General features: G+C 36.5%; 3 protein-coding genes across 4 annotated transcripts; 2 read left to right on the top strand and 1 right to left on the bottom strand.

Annotated features, from left to right (window-relative positions):
* Nucleotides 1-6,168: 6,168 nt before the first annotated feature.
* On the top strand, nt 6,169-14,109 carry LOC104100196 (TNF receptor-associated factor homolog 1b-like). 2 transcript variants are annotated; one of them, XM_033657118.2, is made up of 5 exons: nt 6,169-6,354; nt 9,694-10,129; nt 10,224-10,673; nt 11,679-12,197; nt 12,654-14,109. In XM_033657118.2, the coding sequence occupies exons 3-5, from the start codon at nt 10,632-10,634 to the stop codon at nt 13,119-13,121; spliced, it is 1,029 nt and encodes a 342-aa protein (XP_033513009.1). In that variant the 5' UTR covers nt 6,169-6,354; nt 9,694-10,129; nt 10,224-10,631; the 3' UTR covers nt 13,122-14,109. The 2 variants fall into 2 exon arrangements, with proteins under 2 accessions (XP_033513009.1, XP_018627622.1); XM_018772106.3 differs by having other exon boundaries at nt 6,169-6,498.
* LOC138898410 (uncharacterized) lies at nt 6,298-8,284 on the top strand. Its single transcript, XM_070184476.1, has 3 exons — nt 6,298-6,470; nt 7,685-7,821; nt 8,004-8,284. Exons 1-3 carry the CDS (start codon nt 6,298-6,300, stop codon nt 8,282-8,284), a joined length of 591 nt encoding a protein of 196 aa, XP_070040577.1.
* Nucleotides 14,110-17,074: 2,965 nt separating the features above from the next.
* On the bottom strand, nt 17,075-18,124 carry LOC138898409 (uncharacterized). The gene is made up of 2 exons (XM_070184475.1): nt 17,605-18,124; nt 17,075-17,151 (listed from the first exon to the last, which is right to left on the bottom strand). Exons 1-2 carry the CDS (start codon nt 18,122-18,124, stop codon nt 17,075-17,077), a joined length of 597 nt encoding a protein of 198 aa, XP_070040576.1.
* Nucleotides 18,125-18,213: the final 89 nt, after the last annotated feature.

Below are 18,213 nucleotides of genomic sequence, written 5' to 3'. Positions count from 1 at the left end.
ACAAAGGTAAACAGTCTTCGATCTATTATGTTAGTAAATCCTTATTAGATGCCGAGACACAGTACCCACATTTACAGAAACTTGCATTAGAATTAATTATGGCATCAAGAAAGTTACGAACTTATTTTTAATGTCATCTCATTTATGTAATAACTGCTTTTTCACTAAGCAATATATTGCACAAACAAGAATTGTCAGGAAGATTGGCTAATGGGCTATAGAGCTTAGCGAATATGATATTATATATCATCCTAGAATTTCCATAAAGTCTTAGGTACTATCAGAGTTTGTAGCAGATTTCAGCTCACACCTACTTCCTGAAGCAGAAAAAGAGCTACGAGTGTTCACCAGATCTAATCTGGGGACTTAGACCTTGTTTACTGACGGTTCCTCAAATGTTAAAGGAGAAGATTTGGGAATTGTTTTAATTCCACATTCAGGAGAAGTCATAAGACAAGCAATAAAGTGTTATCCAATTACTAATAATAAGACACAGTATGAAGCTGTGATTGCAGGTTTAGAGATCGCGAGAGAACTTGGTATTGAACAAATCATAATCAAAAGCTACTCGCAATTGGTAGTAAACCAAATGCAAGGAAATTACGTGGCAAGAGAGACACGAATGCAGCAATACCTAGAAAAAGTATGAGAGTTACTGAGACAGTTCCAGACTTGAAAAGCTGTACAAATACCCAAGGAAGAAAACACAAAAGATGATGCATTGGCAAATCTGGCATCCGTGGCTGATGAGTCGAATGCAGAAAATGCAGTTGTGGTACACTTGTTTCATTCAGCCCTTGACCAAACCAAGAATGAGGTAAATTTCAATAATTTAACTTGGGATTAGAAAAATGAGTTTGTGAACTTTTTGCAGCATGGAATTTTTCCCGAGGATAAAAAAAATCCCATTGCTACGATTGAAAGCTGCTCAATATTGCCTAATAGGGGAAAATTTATATCACAAAATATTTGGAGGACTTTTAGCACGGTGCCCTGGACCTTCACAAACTGAATATGTAATGAGAGAAGTACATGAAGGGCATTGTGGTAATGATGCCGGGGGAAGATCGTTAGTAAAAACACTAATAAAAGCATGATATTATTGGTCGAAAATGGAAGATGAAGCAGAAAATTTTGTAGCAAGGTGCGACAAGTGCCAATGATACGCAAATAATATACATCGACCAACAGAATTGCTACATTCAATCATATCACCGCGGTCGTTCATGAAATGGGGGATGGATATCGTAGGTCCTCTTCCTCAAGCCAAAGGAAAAATACGATTTTTGTTAATTCTAACGGATTATTTTCCAAAATGGCTGGAAGCAGGTACCTTTAAATAGGTACGAGAAAAGGAAGTTATGGACTTCATTTGGAAAAATATAATATGTCGATTTGTAGTCCCAACAGAAATCGTTTGCGATAATGGCCCGCAATTCGTAGGCGCGAAGGTTACTGATTTTTTAAAAATGTTGAAAATTTAAATGAATTACTTCAGCACCTTATCATCCCGTAGCTAACGGTCAAACTGAGTTGACAAATAAGGTCATCATCAACAACGTGAAGAAGCGATCGAAAGAATCAAAAGTCAAGTGGCCAGAAGTACTACCGGGGGTATTGTGGGCTTACCGAACCACAAATTTGGACTACTAGCGATATAACGCACGATTCTGTCGAGGTCCTTCGGCCCGATCCAGAATAATATGTACATTGCCAAGGGTCATGCGGCATGAACAATAGATGTATCTATATACTGTCGAGGCGTTCGGCCCGCTCCACAAGAAAAGGAAGGAAGTCACCGAATTACGAGACACGTGTTTATAATATAGCATATGAGCATAAAATGAATATAATTTTTGTCATTTCTCAATAACTCGCCCACAACTCAAAGTGTTAAGGCTTGGCCTAGTGTACATATATTTATTTCTAAATAAATTTGAATTATAACTTCAATTAATTAAGTCAGTAGAATGAGTTCAAATAATTCAATTATTACATGATGCAATCCTAAGTGTACCCGGACATAAACATGCTTTAGTTACGTACGGACTCTCATCACCTCGTGCATATGTAGAACCCACAACTAGTTGCACATAACCACAAATATCACCTAGGGGTAGTTTCCCCCTCACAAGGTTAGACATGAGACTTACCTCGCTCCGAAGTTTCATAACCGACTCTCACGCCTCTCTAACACCTCAAACCAAAGCCCATCGATCCGAAACTAGTCAAACAACGTGTAAACCAATCAAAATATACTCTAATACCCATAATTAATCAATTTAAACAATTCTCAACTCTGCTCGAAAAGTCGATAAAGTCAACCCTCGGGTCCACGTGCCCGGATTCCAAATTATTTTGAAGATAAACCTTACCCATAATACCACGAACTCAAATATATAATTTATTCTCAATTCCATATCCAATTTTGTGGTCAAAATCCAAAAATATCAAAATCCTAAATTACTACTAATTTCCATGTCTAAATCCATATATAAACCATGTATTTAACTTGTAATAGGTGGGAATCACTTACCTTGTGTTGCTTGATGAAAATCTCCCCTTGAAGCTCTCCAAAATCGCCCCAACCAAGTGAAAATGAGAGAAAATGGGCCAAATTCCGCTTTTAAAAGAACCTCAGTGCCCATACGACCTTTTGCATATGCGATCAAATAGCCGCTTCTGCGGCTCCGCACCCGCGGAAACCATCACAGGTGTGGCTCCATAGCAAGCTAGCAACCTCCGCTTTTGCGTCCCAAATAGCGCTTTTGTGCTTCCGCTTCTGCGCTCAAGCACCTGCGGCCCCAGGCCTTCTTGGCCAACTCCGCTTTTGCGGTCCACCTTCCCGCTTTTGAGACCCCAGCCTCAGTCATGCTTGGCCGCTTCTGCGAAGCCCATCTCGCTTCTGCAACTAGGCTTCCGCAGAAGCGATCTCACCACTAGCATAAATTTTCCAACTTTTCCTTAAGTCCAAAAATTGATCCATTAATCATCCGGAATCGACCCTTGGCCCTCGGTACCTTAACCAAATATACCAACACGTCCCAAAATACAATACGAACTTGGTCGAAGCCTTAAACCACGTCAAACAACATCAAAATCATGAATCGCGCCTCGAATCAAACTTATAAATTTTCGAATTTCAAAATTCTATAACTCGCGCGGAAACATATCAAATTAATCCGGAATGACTTTAAATTTTGCACACGAGTCATAAATGACATAACGAAACTATTTCAAGGCTCGGAACCCCAAACGGACATCGATAACATCAAAATCCACTTCAAACCAAAACTTATGAAATTCTTAAACCTTTAAAATGCCAACCTTCTATAATAAGCGTCGAAATACTTCTGGGTGATCCGACACTTAACCTCAACATACGCCCAAGTCCAAAATCATCATACGAACCTATTGGAACCTTCAACTCTCGATTCTGAGGTCGTTTACTCAAAAAGTCAAACTTAGCCAATTCTTCCAACTTAAACCTTCCGAAATTAGAATTTCCTTTCCAAATCAACTCCGAACTTCTCGAAGTTCAGTTCCGACCACACGTACAAGTCATAATACCCGAAGCGAAGCTACTCAAGGCCTCAAACCGTCGAACGACGCGCTAGAGCTCAAAACGACTGATCGGATCGTTACATTATATATTGATAGATATGCTAATTGAAACTTAGGTCATGTGCGGCTAAGGTCATTTTCATCCCTAAAACAACTCCAATATATTTCAATTTACTTCTCTCCTCTTATTACCATCAATTCAACCTTCTAAACATAAGATTTATGTATTTTATACCTTCATAACTTTTCACACACCTTTGTGTCTAACTTAGAGTTTGAGTGAGAACATAATAATTAGCAAAAGTTTTTTTTTCGGGGTTTTACAATTGTTAAGTTTGCATATAACCTCATCCAATAACAAAAATTAACTTTAATGACATCTCATTATAAGTCAAGTTTGTGGATGACTTATTCCTTCTAAGATTATATGGTATAATTTTTTAGAAAAATTAGAATAATAACATAGCTAATTGTAATAAAAAAATAATTAAGAAAGAAACAAAGTATGAGAAATTATGTAGAAACACGTGAAGTAAAGGTTGATAAATGAGAAATAAGAAAATAAAAAATAAATAATGTAAAAAAAAAATATTTTAAAAAAAGAATTTAAAAAGTTAAAAAAACAAATTAAAAATAAAAAAGAATAGAAATAAAAAATAAATTAAAAAGAAAAGAAAAGAGATTAAAAATTGGTAATTACACCATGTAATTACCAGCTATTCTTAGCTCCCCATTGAGAATTGAGAGTGTAATTACACACCTCTTAATTACACCCATTTACGTGCTGACCATGTAATTACTTGGTCATACAAACATGCCAAAACTGTATAATTACACCTAATTATACCCAAATCCAATTACATGGCGACTTTCCAAACAAGTCCTAAATATTGCTACTGTTATTTTCGAGACCCTGATATATTTCTTTTGATTGCTCAATTTTGTTTTCACTATTCTTACTCTCTAATTGCTTAACATATACGTTTTAAAAGCTTGACCAAATATCAATTGCTATTTAAAAGTGTATTTTAAATTAATTAGCCAAAGACAAATTGCTTCTAAGCAAAAATATTTTTTTTAAAAAATACTTTTCAAAATAAACTAATTTTAAAAGTTTGGCCAAACATGCTATTACACTCGTTGAATAACACGAGTATCGAAACTAGATAATGCAATAACATGTAGATCAAAATTGCTATTTTCCCCTTTAAAATTGTATTTGAAAATGAAGTCATTCTAAAATAAACAAAATTTCAAAATTAATCAAACGAGTCCATATTTTAAAAAACGGCAAAGGGTCAAATATACCTTTATACTTTCGAAAATGGTCTAAGAATACCCCTCGCTATACTATTAGGCTATATATACCCTTCCCGTCATACTTTGGAACAAATATACCCTTATTTTGGATGGAGTGCCACGTGGTAGCGCAAGATGAAAACGACCCATTTCTTTTTTTTACCCGATCCGTTTTAATAAACCCATCACCCGACCCGTTTTAAAATTCAATTTTTTTAAAGTATATATTTTGTAAAAACTGGAATTGTTTTGTAAAAACTGAAAAAAATAAAAAGAAATTTGCAAAATATATATTTTTAAGTCTTTTCAGCTTTTTTAAAGTATGTTTTTTGTAAAAACTGGAAAAAAAGACTATCCTAAGGCAGTGAACTACATATGCATTAGTTTAAAAAAAATAAAAATATTTTGCAAAGTCTTTTTTTTTTCTTCAGTTTTTACAAAAAAAATACTTTAAAAAACTTAAAAAACTAAAAAATATATATTTTGAAAATTCCTTTTTTTTTTTTCAGTTTTACAAAAAAATAATTTTTTTAAAAAATGCTTTAAAAACAGAAAAATATATATTTTGTAAAAACTGAAAAAAAAAATTTGCAAAATATATTTTTGAGTTTTTTCAGTTTTTTAAAGTATTTGTTTTTGTAAAAATTAAAAAAAGATTTTGAAAAATATTTTTATTTTTTTAAAAACTAATGCATCTGTAGTCCACTGCTTTAGTAGAGTCTTTTTTTCCAGTTTTTATAAAAATATATTTTCTTTTTCAGTTTTTACAAAAAATATATTTTAAAAAAATTGAAAAGACTTAAAAATATATATTTTACAAATTCTTTTTTTATTCCAGTTTTTTTTTTTAAAAATTCTATTTTTTACAAAATATATGCTTTAAAAAAACTGAAAAAATTAAATTTTAAAACGGGTTGGGTGGTGGGTTTTTTAAAATGGATCGGGTAAAAAAAAAAAGGTCGTTTTCATGTGGTGCTGCCACGTGGCACTCCATTCAAAAGAAGGGTATATTTGTTCCAAAGTATGACGGGAAGGGTATATATAGCCCAATAATATAACGAGGGATATTCTTAGACCATTTTCAAAAATACATGAGTATATTTCGCCCTTGCCGTTTAAAAAATGAGTTGAGAATTCATGATTCTCTTTTTCCTTTTCCTTTATATAGAAGCTGCTTTAATTAACTTAACCCGCTCATTTTTTTAATTCTACATACTCACTTGTCTAATTTTAAAAAAAAGAATATTCATTAAATATATATATATATTAACTCTTATTAACATTTTGTTTTACGCTTCCGACAAAGTTGGTTCGCCCCTGTGTACAACTTACATGGGATGTCCAGCAGTAATCTTTTCAAAAGAGTATTGAGATGCAGCCGCCGCCATATGTAGACTTACAATGGTTGGAAAGTTCTTTAAAAGAAAGCCAAAAATGACAGCAATCCGAGCTAGTTTCAGTGCAAAATACCCTTTGAAAGGCCAAGTGAAGGTTGTGTCTTACGATTCTCTACATGTATTTCTTGATTTTACTAATGAAGATGATTATGTTGCTGTTTTGTTCAAAGAAAGGATTATTGTTGCTGGTGCTCAAATGGAGGTTTTCCGGTAGACCCCAGAATTTCATGGTCTATTTGTGAGTACTCTATAGTGTTTGATTACATAGTTATTACTCTCTCAATCTCAATAATATTTGTGTCGCTATAAAAGATTAGTGAAATAGTTTAATTATTTCCATACTTAGAAAAGAGTTTTTTTCTTTTGTAAAAATGGTACCTGTTGCCTCCCATCAACATAAGTACCAAATAACTCTGTCCACCAAGGTTAAGGTCTATAAAAAGAAATCACCTCCTCCGCTAAGATTTAAACCCGAGAACTCATGGTTCTCCTCCCACTTAATTGACCATCAGATCACATCCTTAGGTGCAATTATTAGAACATTTGTTTTAAGCAAGGAAGGTAAAAGTACAATGGAGGCAAAAAATACTAGGTGATATTTCCCGATCTGTGTAAGCAGGGGCAGAGTTATCCGATACTTGTGCTGGCGGGAGCTAGAAGGTACCCGATTATATAGTCGAGGCGCGTGCAAGCTGGGGCCAGACACCGCCTTCACAAAAAAAAAGGAAGGGTATAGTATAGCTGTCTCCAATTAAGGGTTAATGAGGAGGGTCGGGTAAGTTGACACCACGTGCAAAAAAAATATTTACGAATGAATCCTGATATATATAGTTTACACCGGCTAATTTGCACGAAACCTGGTTGATTGCCTGAGTGATTTTATTTTAAGGAACTCTATGTGAGTTTCACAATATATAGTCCGTCTCAAGTTTGGATAAACGAGGGGGTTTGGGAAGAGGGTTGGCGTAGGACGATGGCGCCGGTAACAATAGTTTTATGATCAAGCGATCCTTGAAAGTGATCAAGGATTGAGTAGTCTGTTTAAGTGACTAAGACATTGTTTAGCAGGATGCTTTGTCAAGAAAGTTAATTCCTATATATATATATATATATATATATATATATCCTTACTTTGTATCTGTTACCTATTACACGTTGATAAGTTTTCGTATAGACTGTCAATTTACTTTGTTAGAAGGAGGAGTGTTGGGGTTGTTATCAACATTTAAAATTTCAAAGATGAAGAGCAATTATAGGGGTATCAAGTTACTAAGTCACACTATGAAAGTTTGGGAAATGGTGGTGGAAATGAGGGTGAGGAGGACGGTATCTATATCCGACAACCAATTCGGGTTCATGCCGGGTCGTTCGACCACGGAAGCTATCCATCTTATTAGAAGGTTGGTGGAATTATACATGGATAGGAAGAAGGATCTGCACATGGTGTTTATTGACCTGGAGAAAGCGTATGACAAGGTCCCTAGGGAGGTTCTCTGGAGATGCCTGGAGGTAAAAGGTGTGCCAATAGCTTACATTCGAGCGATCAAAGACATGCAGACATGTATGACGGAGTTAAGACTCGGGTTAGGACAGTGGGAGGCGACTCAAAGCATTTTCCAGTTGTTATGGGGTTACATCAAGGATCTGCGCTCAGCCCGTTCTTATTTGCCCTATTGATGGACGCACTGACACGACATATTCAAGGGGAGGTTCCATGGTGTATGTTATTCGCTGATGACATAGTTCTGATTGATGAGACGCGAGACGATGTTAACGAGAGGTTGGAGGTTTGGAGACAAGCTCTTGAGTCTATGGGTTTCAAGTTGAGCAGGACAAAGACAAAATACTTGGAGTGCAAGTTCAACGCCGAATCGAGGGAAGCGAGCATGGACGTCAGGCTTGGATCACAGGTTATCCCCAAGAGAGGCAATTTCAAGTACCTGTGGTCGGTTATCCAGGAGGACGGGGAGATCGATGAGGACGTCACACAACGTATATGGGTGGGTTGGATGAATAGAGGTTAGCATCTGGAGTCCTGTGTGACAAGAAAGTGCCATTGATATTCAAAGGTAAGTTTTATACAACGGTGGTTAGACCGGCCATGTTGTATGGGCTAGAGTGTTGGCCGGTTAAAAACTCACATATACAGAATATGAAAGTAGCAGAGATGAGGATGTTGAGGTGGATGTGTGGGCACACTAGGATGGATAAGATTAGGAATGAAGATATTCGGGAGAAGGTGGGCATGGCTCCTATAGATGACAAGATGCGGGAAGTGAGACTCAGATGGTTTGGGCATGTGCGGAGGAGAAGCCCTGATTGCCCCGGTAAGAAGGTGTGAGCGGTTGGCTTTGGCGGGAACGAGAAGTGGTAGAGGGCAGTCTAAGAAGTATTGGGAGAGGTGATCAGACAGGACATGGCGTGACTTCAAATTTTCGAGGACATGGCCCTTGATAGGAAGGTTTGGAGATCGAGCATTGGGGTTGTAGGTTAGGAGGTAGTTGAACATTTTTCTACTTCGTTCCGGGTGTGAGGATAGACTGATAGGGTTTGTCTTAGATTTTTAGTAGTTTATGTTGTGTTCTCACTATTCTCCCGTTTTTCTTTACTGGTTATTGTATTGCGTTTCAACTATTTTTTGGTTTATAATGCTTTATTATTTCTATGGTTTCTGTTGATGGTACTGATATATTGTCTCTTTCGTCTTTTTCGTTTTCTTGAGTCGAGGGTCTATCGGAAACAGTCTCTCTACTCCATGTGGGTAGAGGTAAGGTCTGTGTATACACTACCCTCCCCAGACCCCTTACTTCTAGGATTTTACTGGGTTGTTGTTGTTGAAAAGCAATTATAGCCTTTGCTTGGAAATGTTAAATTGCAATTTTAGGAGATGCTGGACCAAGGAACTCTTTGTCTGAGACTTAGTATTTACCATTGTTGCACTATCTTTGGATTGAAAATTGGGGTCTTGGATTTTAGTTATTGGCATCATTAGTGTAGTTTCTGTGCTGTATTAGATGAATGGATATACTGCTATTGTACTGCCTAGCTTTTGCTTTCTTTTGTGATCTCGTCACTGAGCTTGACTAATAAAAAGTTCCTTATGCAGAAAGACGGTAATCATTGAGAAAATATGTAGTGGTAATGCAATGTAGAAATTTGTCAGTAATAATAATAATAATAATGCTGTATAGAAGCAGAAACAAATGTTGTCAAATTGTTTTAAAGTTGATTTAAAGAGAAAACTGATTGTGCTAGGAGTAATTTTAAAGTTGTAGTCTTTGTCAAATAGTGTGCGGGGAAGCTCTTAGTTGACAATTTTCTTTTGAGTTCCAAGAAGGTAAGTGAAAATTCTTATCCTTTTTGCCTCCTGAAGAAAGTGCTTGTTTTGGAATAGTGTTTTGATGTAGTTTTTCATGGTTACCTTGTAATGCAGACAAAGATGAAACCGGATAATCACACAGCTAAAGAAGAAGGCAGGGATGAAACACTTGGCATTATGGAGCTAGATAAGAATGAGCATATTGGTGGCCAAAATGAGTACGGGAGTAAAAGTCAGAAGCAGCACCTAAAAACACACACATTGAAGATGGTTTGTATATTTCTGATTCAGTAGATTGTGTCCCAGAAGCAACTCATTCTGATTCCGAGGAAAGAGTCGCAAGTCCTGTCAATTGCAGTACTGAAACCTCTGAAATACATGCTTCTGCGGAAACTAGTTGCAGTGGGTCAATTGGCCTTTCATTTGCTTCCGACGGGATTGCAGAAAGAATTCCATCTGATATGGATGATAGTTCATCGATGTGTTCCACAGAGTCAGTGTCTTTCAGAGAGACTTATTCAAACCATAACAGCCAAAAGTCGTATGGCAGGTAACATTTTTCTGCCACTTATTTTCGGCATTTATTTGGATATCTTTTGAGAATGTCTGTGATAGTTTTAATTCCCGGTGCTTCAACTTTTTAGAGGGTGGAAATATGGAAGCAAGTCAACTAGTACTGCAGCTGATTTGGCATGTGCAACACTTAATCAGCCATTAGATGCTCTTACAATAGGAGAATGCCACGAGGATCGAAAATCAAAACCTCTGATCCAAGTGCAATATTCAACCTATAGGGGACGCCAGGCAATAACCTTTCCAGAAACTACTGTGAAAGCTTTGTCCCCGATTGTAAGCTCTCTTTGATAGGGAATTTCTTCCAAAGGAAGCCACGAATCAAAGAAATTCGAGCTGATTTCATTGCAAAGAACCCTCTGAAAGGCCAAGTGAAAATTACACATTACACTTCTCAACAAGTATCTCTTGATTTCACCAATGAAGCGGATTATGACACTGTTTTGTCCAAGAAAACGCTCATTGTTGCTGGCGCTGTCATGCAGATTTCCTGGTGGTCGCGAGATATCCACCATGAAGTAGTGAGTGCTTTAAATCCAGTTTTGGTACCTCTACGTAATTTATCATGGCACCTCTTCTAATAGGAAGCACTGTAACAACTGTATATCCCACCGTAAAAGCTTTAGCCTTTATCTTTTGCTTATGTCTATGGTTTTTGATTTTGCATAGATAAGATATCAAAATAATTTTTATTTACAGTTTATCCATTAAGATACTGAGACAGTGTTTTGCAGGAGGTTTTGTCAAGTGGATGACTTACTACATCTTTATGTTGCCTCTGTCATCTGTTATCCATTGCTGAATTTTCACATTAACTATGTGCTACTTTTTTCCACTGAAGTGCTGAAGTTAAATTTGTGCATGCCTCAAGCACAATGAATAGTTAAATATTAAAATTGAGTCTGTTTTATCAGCTATTTATCGTTTGGGTAAAGAGAGCAATATTTAGCCTTGCTTGGAATTCTTTTTGTGTGAAGCGCACTTACGGGAAATGCTACACTAAGGAGCTCTTCATGTCTGAGTTCTAGTATTTACTTTTGGTGTAATATCTTTGGTTTGAAAATTTTGCTTAGCTTTAATTGTTGGCATCAGTGTAATTTTTATGTGTTGTTCGACAATTGCGTATGCTGTTGTCCTACTTCCTAGCTATAATTTTTTTATATTTTTCATTATGAGCTCGATAAAAACACAATATTGCAATAATAAAAGCAGAATTGAAAGTTAAATCATTTCATTCATTCTTTGGGTAACTGCACCTCCCTCAAAGAAATAGAAGAAAAAAAGAAGAAAGCCTTTAGATTAAGAAATCAAATGAAAGAGGGTAAAGAGAAAATTGTGACGTATCGGTGCTGGGATAGATTAAAAGTTATAGCCTTAGTGAACTAGTTAATGCAGAAGCTCTTATTTTGTCAGTTTTTTTTCACTAAGAGGGTTAGTGAAAATGTTTATCCTTTTCGCTTCGTGGAAAAGTACTCGGTTCAGAATTTTTATTGAAAGCCTTTTGTCATTCTTACCTTTTAATCCAGGGTAAACAGGAGCAGAAAGCAATGGATAAGGAGAGGGGTGTTATGGAGCTACAGAAGACTGAACGAGATGAGCTTATTGGTGGTGAAAATGAGTACAAGACTGAGGCGGCAGAAGCAGTACTTGAAAAGCCAGACATACTTGAAGAGGTTTCAGATGTTTCTAATTCGCTACATGTCGTTCCAGAAGTAGCTCATCCTGATTTCGGAGACAGTGATGCAAGTCCTGTTAATTGTGATACAGGCACCTCTAAAATGCATCCTTCTATAGGAACTACTTGCTGCAGGTTAAGTGGCCTTTCAGCTCCACAGAATATGATTGATGGAACAAGTCCTTATGTTATGAACGTTAATTCATCAACGTGCTCCACATACACGATTCCTCCGGTTGTTACAACTGGACTATCTTCGAACCATAAAGATCAAAGCAAGTCAACTAGTGATGTAGCTGATTCCGCTAGCAAAGCACATAGTCAGCTGTTAGATGATCTTCCAGATGCTCGGCAGCAAGTGTTGAAGAAGGTTGTTATCTTCTCTTTTTACCCATCATCAATTTACCTTCTATGGATCCACTAAAATTCTTCCCAGAAATAGTTGTGGCACCTAAAACATTTGTTTTATTAAAAAGCTTTTACTCTGTTCCTTTCTTTTCGCTATTTCCTTTATGTTGGTGTATAGATTGGATAAAAAGGAAATGTAAGAAAAGATAGAATCTGTGGCAAGCTTAGTCTCCTGTTCATCTTTATATTCATGTGAGGAATACTATATCCTGATATATTAGAGAGCGACCATGTATTTTGCTGGCATGCATGCTTGTTCTTCCTTAGTTTATGTGTACATTAAGCCTTCGCCATTTACAAAGTTAGAGGAAAAAAGTTCTTTTCTGTGGACGCAATGATTATGTGTATGTCATTTTTCAATGACTTCCAATTTTTATATGGCATTTCTTATATGGCATTTCTTTTTTATTGTAAGCAGGAAGTAGCAATTTCGCATCGGAGCGAGCTGACTGAGGCTGATAGAGAAAAACCTTCCTTGGAGATGCCAAGTGTAAGTTCTCCTAGAAACCCTCCAAGAAGTATAGGCTCGGCCATTCAGTCGATGTCCAAGTTGAAGGTCTCAGTTAAAAATGACCTTATCTCAGTTAAGAGATCGATCTCAGATAACTTCAACCTGACTCAGAAATCAGTTCCCTTGTTTAATTCAGCTGAAACTGCTGTGTTATTGAATGCTGATCCTCATAAAGCCTTAGAGCCAAAAGACATGGAGAATCCCTTAGTGCAGTCAGTTGCAATTACATCTGAGAATTTCCTGTCTCATCAAGTGACTGCCCCTGCTACAGCTGAAAAGCCCATGGCCGTGGAAGCACCTTTCCCAGCCCTAGCCAAGCGTTGGATCAGCACACCCTTGCTCAGCAGCATAACCAGCTCAATTCGTATAAAGTAGACAGGGATATGCACTTGGATCGAGAACCAAATATGACTCTCGGGCCAACACAACTACAACCACCATCGACGACCTCAGTAAGGGACACTACTAGCTCAATCCGATACGGGGAATGTCTCAAGAATCATGCTGCAAGTATGGGAGGGCATGCTGTCGATGGATGTGGAGAATTCATGCCTAGTGAAGGACAAGGGACCCCAGGAGCCCTGAAATGTGCAGCTTGTAATTGCCACAGAAATTTTCACAAGAAAGAAATCGTCAACCACCGACAGATGGCCGGCGTTGGGTCACATATTGAACCGAGAAATAATAGCAGTAGCGGCTATATACACAACCAAGCCCCGATTTCTCAGCAGTACCAGCATAATTCAGTGTTTACTCTTCAGATTCATATCCTCAACTACCTTTACCGATCTCTGGCCCGGTATGTTTTCCACAGGGCTTGGAAAGAATAGAACCTAGTCTAATTAGACCAAGCTATTCATATGAAATGGTGAATCATGATACCATGCAGAATGGACAGCAATGGGAGTATTCCTGGAGGGACAGAAGCAGGAATACATCGATAGATCATGCTTCTATACGAAATGAGAATAGGAATTTTGATATGTTCAAGCCTTTAAACTACAGAACCCCTGATCACATTCCCTCTGAGTACCAGAGTGTATTTGCCAATGAATTTCCACATCTTGATATCATTGACAACTTGCTACATGATGAGCATGGAACGCGAAGGACTTTGACGCCCAACTCAGGCTTTCAGAGTTTGAGCAATGGATCACACCATTTGAAGACAAAAAGTTCCTACAAGCGTGAGCGTAATTCCTTTGGTCTTTAGGTTTAGAGTGCTTCTGCCTTTTCTCATTAGTCGTTTCATTCCTTATTGTTGTAGAGATGTGGCTTTGCCATCTCCCCTGAACTGGGATTTTGATGTTTTAAGAATTTTGGCATTTTCGCGGTGTTATATGATGGCAGCAGTGTTTTCTCATCGTTAGTATTTTCTTTCATTTTGATTGGGAAGTGGTTGTCACACTGGTAATGGTAATATTGTTATGGAATAAGGCTATATTCTGGTTGAAGTAGTTTCAAGACTACGGAATCAAGACAGAAATTGAGTGCGATTGGACTGTTCTTGATGCTAGTTTATGCATTTTATAACAAAAGTTTGACTTACATTCACAGGAGATTTGAAGGTTAAATCTGCAATTCTACATTGAGATTGTTTACCAGTTCGCGTTGCTAAGAAAATGAGATTGTTTAGTACGTTCATATGAGCATGGTCACAGTACTAGGCGTCACAAATTTTGCAGATTTCTTTCAAAGTTTGCAAATTCAACAGTTACCATAATTGCGAGTAGTACCAATTTTCGAGTATGGTTTCTCCTAAAATTGCAGTAATTGTGGGCAGTAGATACAATATGTTCTAATTGTTTATATTACAAGGTTAAATTATGTGACCATATCTCGTTTAAGAACTTAAGTGGTTAGTGATGTGACACTTTTATTTACTTAATTAAAATAAGATTAATTTTTTTAGGGATTTTCTCCTTCCTATACAATATTAGAAACTTATTTACTAAAATTGTCCTAATTTTGTATATTACCCGTCATAAACAAGGATTACTTATAAATTATATACATTCCACCTTAAAAGGCTCGCAATCCATTATTAATGCCTTAAATTAGGGGATTCTTTGCTTGGAAAAAGGTATAACTTAAGGGAACAATGGTGTTAACTATGTTTGAGTATCTGATAGTAGCAATAGCAGCTCCCGACATCGGAAAAGTGTAGGCCCGAAGTATACAATCCTAGATCGTGCTGAGTTGTTGGAATAGCTTGAGTGATTGACAAGATTGGCTTGAACATCAAGTGGGTTATGAGCCTCGAAACGATAAACTTTGGCTACAAAATACCTGAACCAGTCACAAATTAAATTTGGTATTGAACTCTTTAAAGGTGATTGGCTTTTCTATTGAATAGCTCTGTTGAAGCATTGTACTACTGTCCAAAGTTGGATGAAATGAGTTGGATGAAAATCCTCCTCGACGATGAGCAGTAAAGAGTTTTTAGTATTCATGTGTTTGACTCTCCACCATTGACAGCCATTAAAAAGCTTTGAAGCTTTGAATTCGAATTTGGATTTTCAAAAACCATTATTTGTTTTGATTGGGTGTTGTTGCAAATAATTGAGAATATTGTTTGGAGTTTATATCTCAATTTTGAAGGTGTTTGGTGAAGATTAGACTTGATTTTGGCTGAATTTAAGATTGAAACTCGTCGAAGAAGAAGAAGAACACATGACATACAATATACTTACGAAATTGTAGTAAAGTTGTAGTATAATTGTATGTAAATTGTATTCTATTGTAGTTATATATATTTTTTATTTGAATGTTGTATGAAACTTGAAAAATAGTTGTATAATGTATGAATCTGTCACGACCCAATTTAGGATCATGACTGGCACTTAGGAGCAAGTGCCCCCAAGTAAGCCTCATCGGTATTTTACAGAAAATCGGACAGAGTTTCCCCTATTTTTGGACTATCCCAAAAAAATTTTCTGTCTCAAATCAACAATCAAATATCCTAATATCAATCCAAACAACAATAGCTTTATCAATTAAGACAAACCAATATCTACCATTAATAGTCCACCCACTAACAATTAAAAATACAAATTTATCTCCAACTTTGATAATAAGAGCGATACTCAATATAAATCTATAATAACAAAAGAATACTCATGACACTAAAAGAATGACTATGGAGCGACTCTAAGAGTTCAAAGAAAAGACCATAACAATAAATAAAATCTCCGCCCACGCGAACAAGTGTGAGGCTCACCAAGAACTATCAACCTGTGCGCTCTAATTAACGAAATCCTTACCCGCGTCAACTGCTGTCTCTGTAAAAAAAATTAGCGGGCAATGAGTAGCTATCTCAATGAGTAATAATACTTAACCACAACCGTTTTTATTGAGGACAAGTCAGAAAATATGCTAGTATATATATTAAACAGAAAATATCATAAGAATGCCCTTTTAGAAACAATAAACAATAATCAGTATCATCATGTTTTTAATGTAATATAAATCAATTGACAATTCGGTAATAAGCTCGGTAAATACTGTGTAATATCAATATTCATGTTTGGGAGATTTCAATGAATGGATCATGTAATCGGTATAACTGTGAACTTTTTCGCAAGAAGTCAAATATAATGGTAGTCCCTACTCGAGAAAAATCGGTAACGGTATGCTAGTTCTACCTTACCACTAGTGAGGGCTATAATAGTAATCGGTAATTACAAGGTGCACCAGGTCTAACGAACCCGCCATTAGCTACTGGATCCTTCAAAGTTTACTCCCATTTATACTTGTCTCTGTAATCCATATATACTCGTAGGAAAATATTTTAAAATAATGTAGGGCATATCGGTTCTTATCAAATCATGAAATTTCGTTTCGATAACAGTAAATTCGAGTAACGGTAAAACATATCTAGTGACAACTGAAATATTTAAAACAACGGTAATCATCTCAAATAACTATTTCAGTATCATATCGAGTAAAAGATTTGTCCCACATGCAACTCAAAATAATTTGTAATATATTCATATTAAAAATCATGTGTAAATCATGCAAGTTATGAAAACACAAATTGCGGCAAGATTACTATTCACAGTACTTCGTGCGAAATACCAAACTCGTCACCTCAAACGATCTGTACGATTTTCTTCAATCAGTCTATAATCACATTAATGTTGATCTCATGTTAATTTCCTTGTTTTAGCTAATTCATAGCTAATTTAGAATACCCAACCCTTGGGTTCATGTTTGACTCTTAATTCGTCAATTTATACTTACTCACGCTACTGGTAGTTTAGAATATTTCAAAATCTATTAAATACAACTTATTCATATGCTATACAGAGTTAATTCACGGAAAAGTCTCATGAGTTTCTCCCAATTTCCTCAACTTTATCTTTCAAATTCTTAATCCAAATTCCAAAATTATATCTACTCAGCCCTATAAGAATCATGTATATAAAATTTCATTGTCTGTACTAGATTAAAAGTAACTTGAATTTTGTTATTTCTTCCCTTAGTTAACGAAGTAATAGCTAATAGTGTGCTAAGTATTAAGTAGAAGAATCAGATTACCATGGAAAAGGTTTAGAATTCAATTACCTAATTTGTTCCCCTTCTCTGTAAATCCCTTTGCTAGAACAGAGTAAACCCACTTTGTGGTTGCTTTTGATCGCCTCTGTCCGTTTTGCTTCTGCCGAGTAAAGTTGCTTGCCCCTTTATTCTTTTGTTTCTGTTAGCGTAGGGTTTTGCCCCTATTTCATCTTATATTGTATTTTTTTTATTAGTTAATTTTTTTTCCGGATAAATTACTTAATTACCCTTTTTTGTAATGAGAAGTATTACATTCTCCCTACCTTATAATTCGGTCCCCGAATTTAGCTCAGGTACGTACCTGTAGACTGAAATAAATGAGGATAATTGACTCGTATAGCATCTTCTATTTCCCATGTAGCTTCTTCAACAGTATGATTTCTCCATAAGACGTTCACGAACACAATGTTTTTTGACAGTAGTTTTCTTATTTGTCTAACAACAATAGCCATCGGCTCCTCCTCATAAGACAACTTCTCATCGAGCGGTATAGTCGGTGCTTCAAGCACCTGAGATGAGTCTGATATACATTTTCTTAGCATTGAGACATGAAACACTGGATGAATAAAAGACAACTCAAAAGGAAGTGCCAAATGATAATCCACAACTCCCATTCGGTCTAGTATCTCATACGGTCCTATAAACCCGGGGTTCAACTTTCCTCTTTTCCCAAACCGCATCACGCCTTTCATAGGGGAGACTCGTAGGAACACTTTGTCTCTAATTGCGAACACTAAGTCTCTTCTTCTCTTATCCGCATAAGATTTTTGTCTGCTTTGAGCTGTAAGCAATCTCTGTCTAATTAACTGGACCTTGTCCATAGCTTCTTGTACTAAGTCGGATCCCAATAAGTTAGTCTCACCAACTTCAAACTATCCGATAGGAGAACGACATCTTCTACCATATAATG

The sequence above is a fragment of the Nicotiana tomentosiformis genome, chromosome 9, assembly GCF_000390325.3.
Source record: "Nicotiana tomentosiformis chromosome 9, ASM39032v3, whole genome shotgun sequence".
NCBI classification, from domain to species: domain Eukaryota; kingdom Viridiplantae; phylum Streptophyta; class Magnoliopsida; order Solanales; family Solanaceae; genus Nicotiana; species Nicotiana tomentosiformis.
The sequence above is the reverse complement of the archived record's forward strand: the minus strand, read 5'-3'. Positions and strand labels throughout refer to the sequence as shown.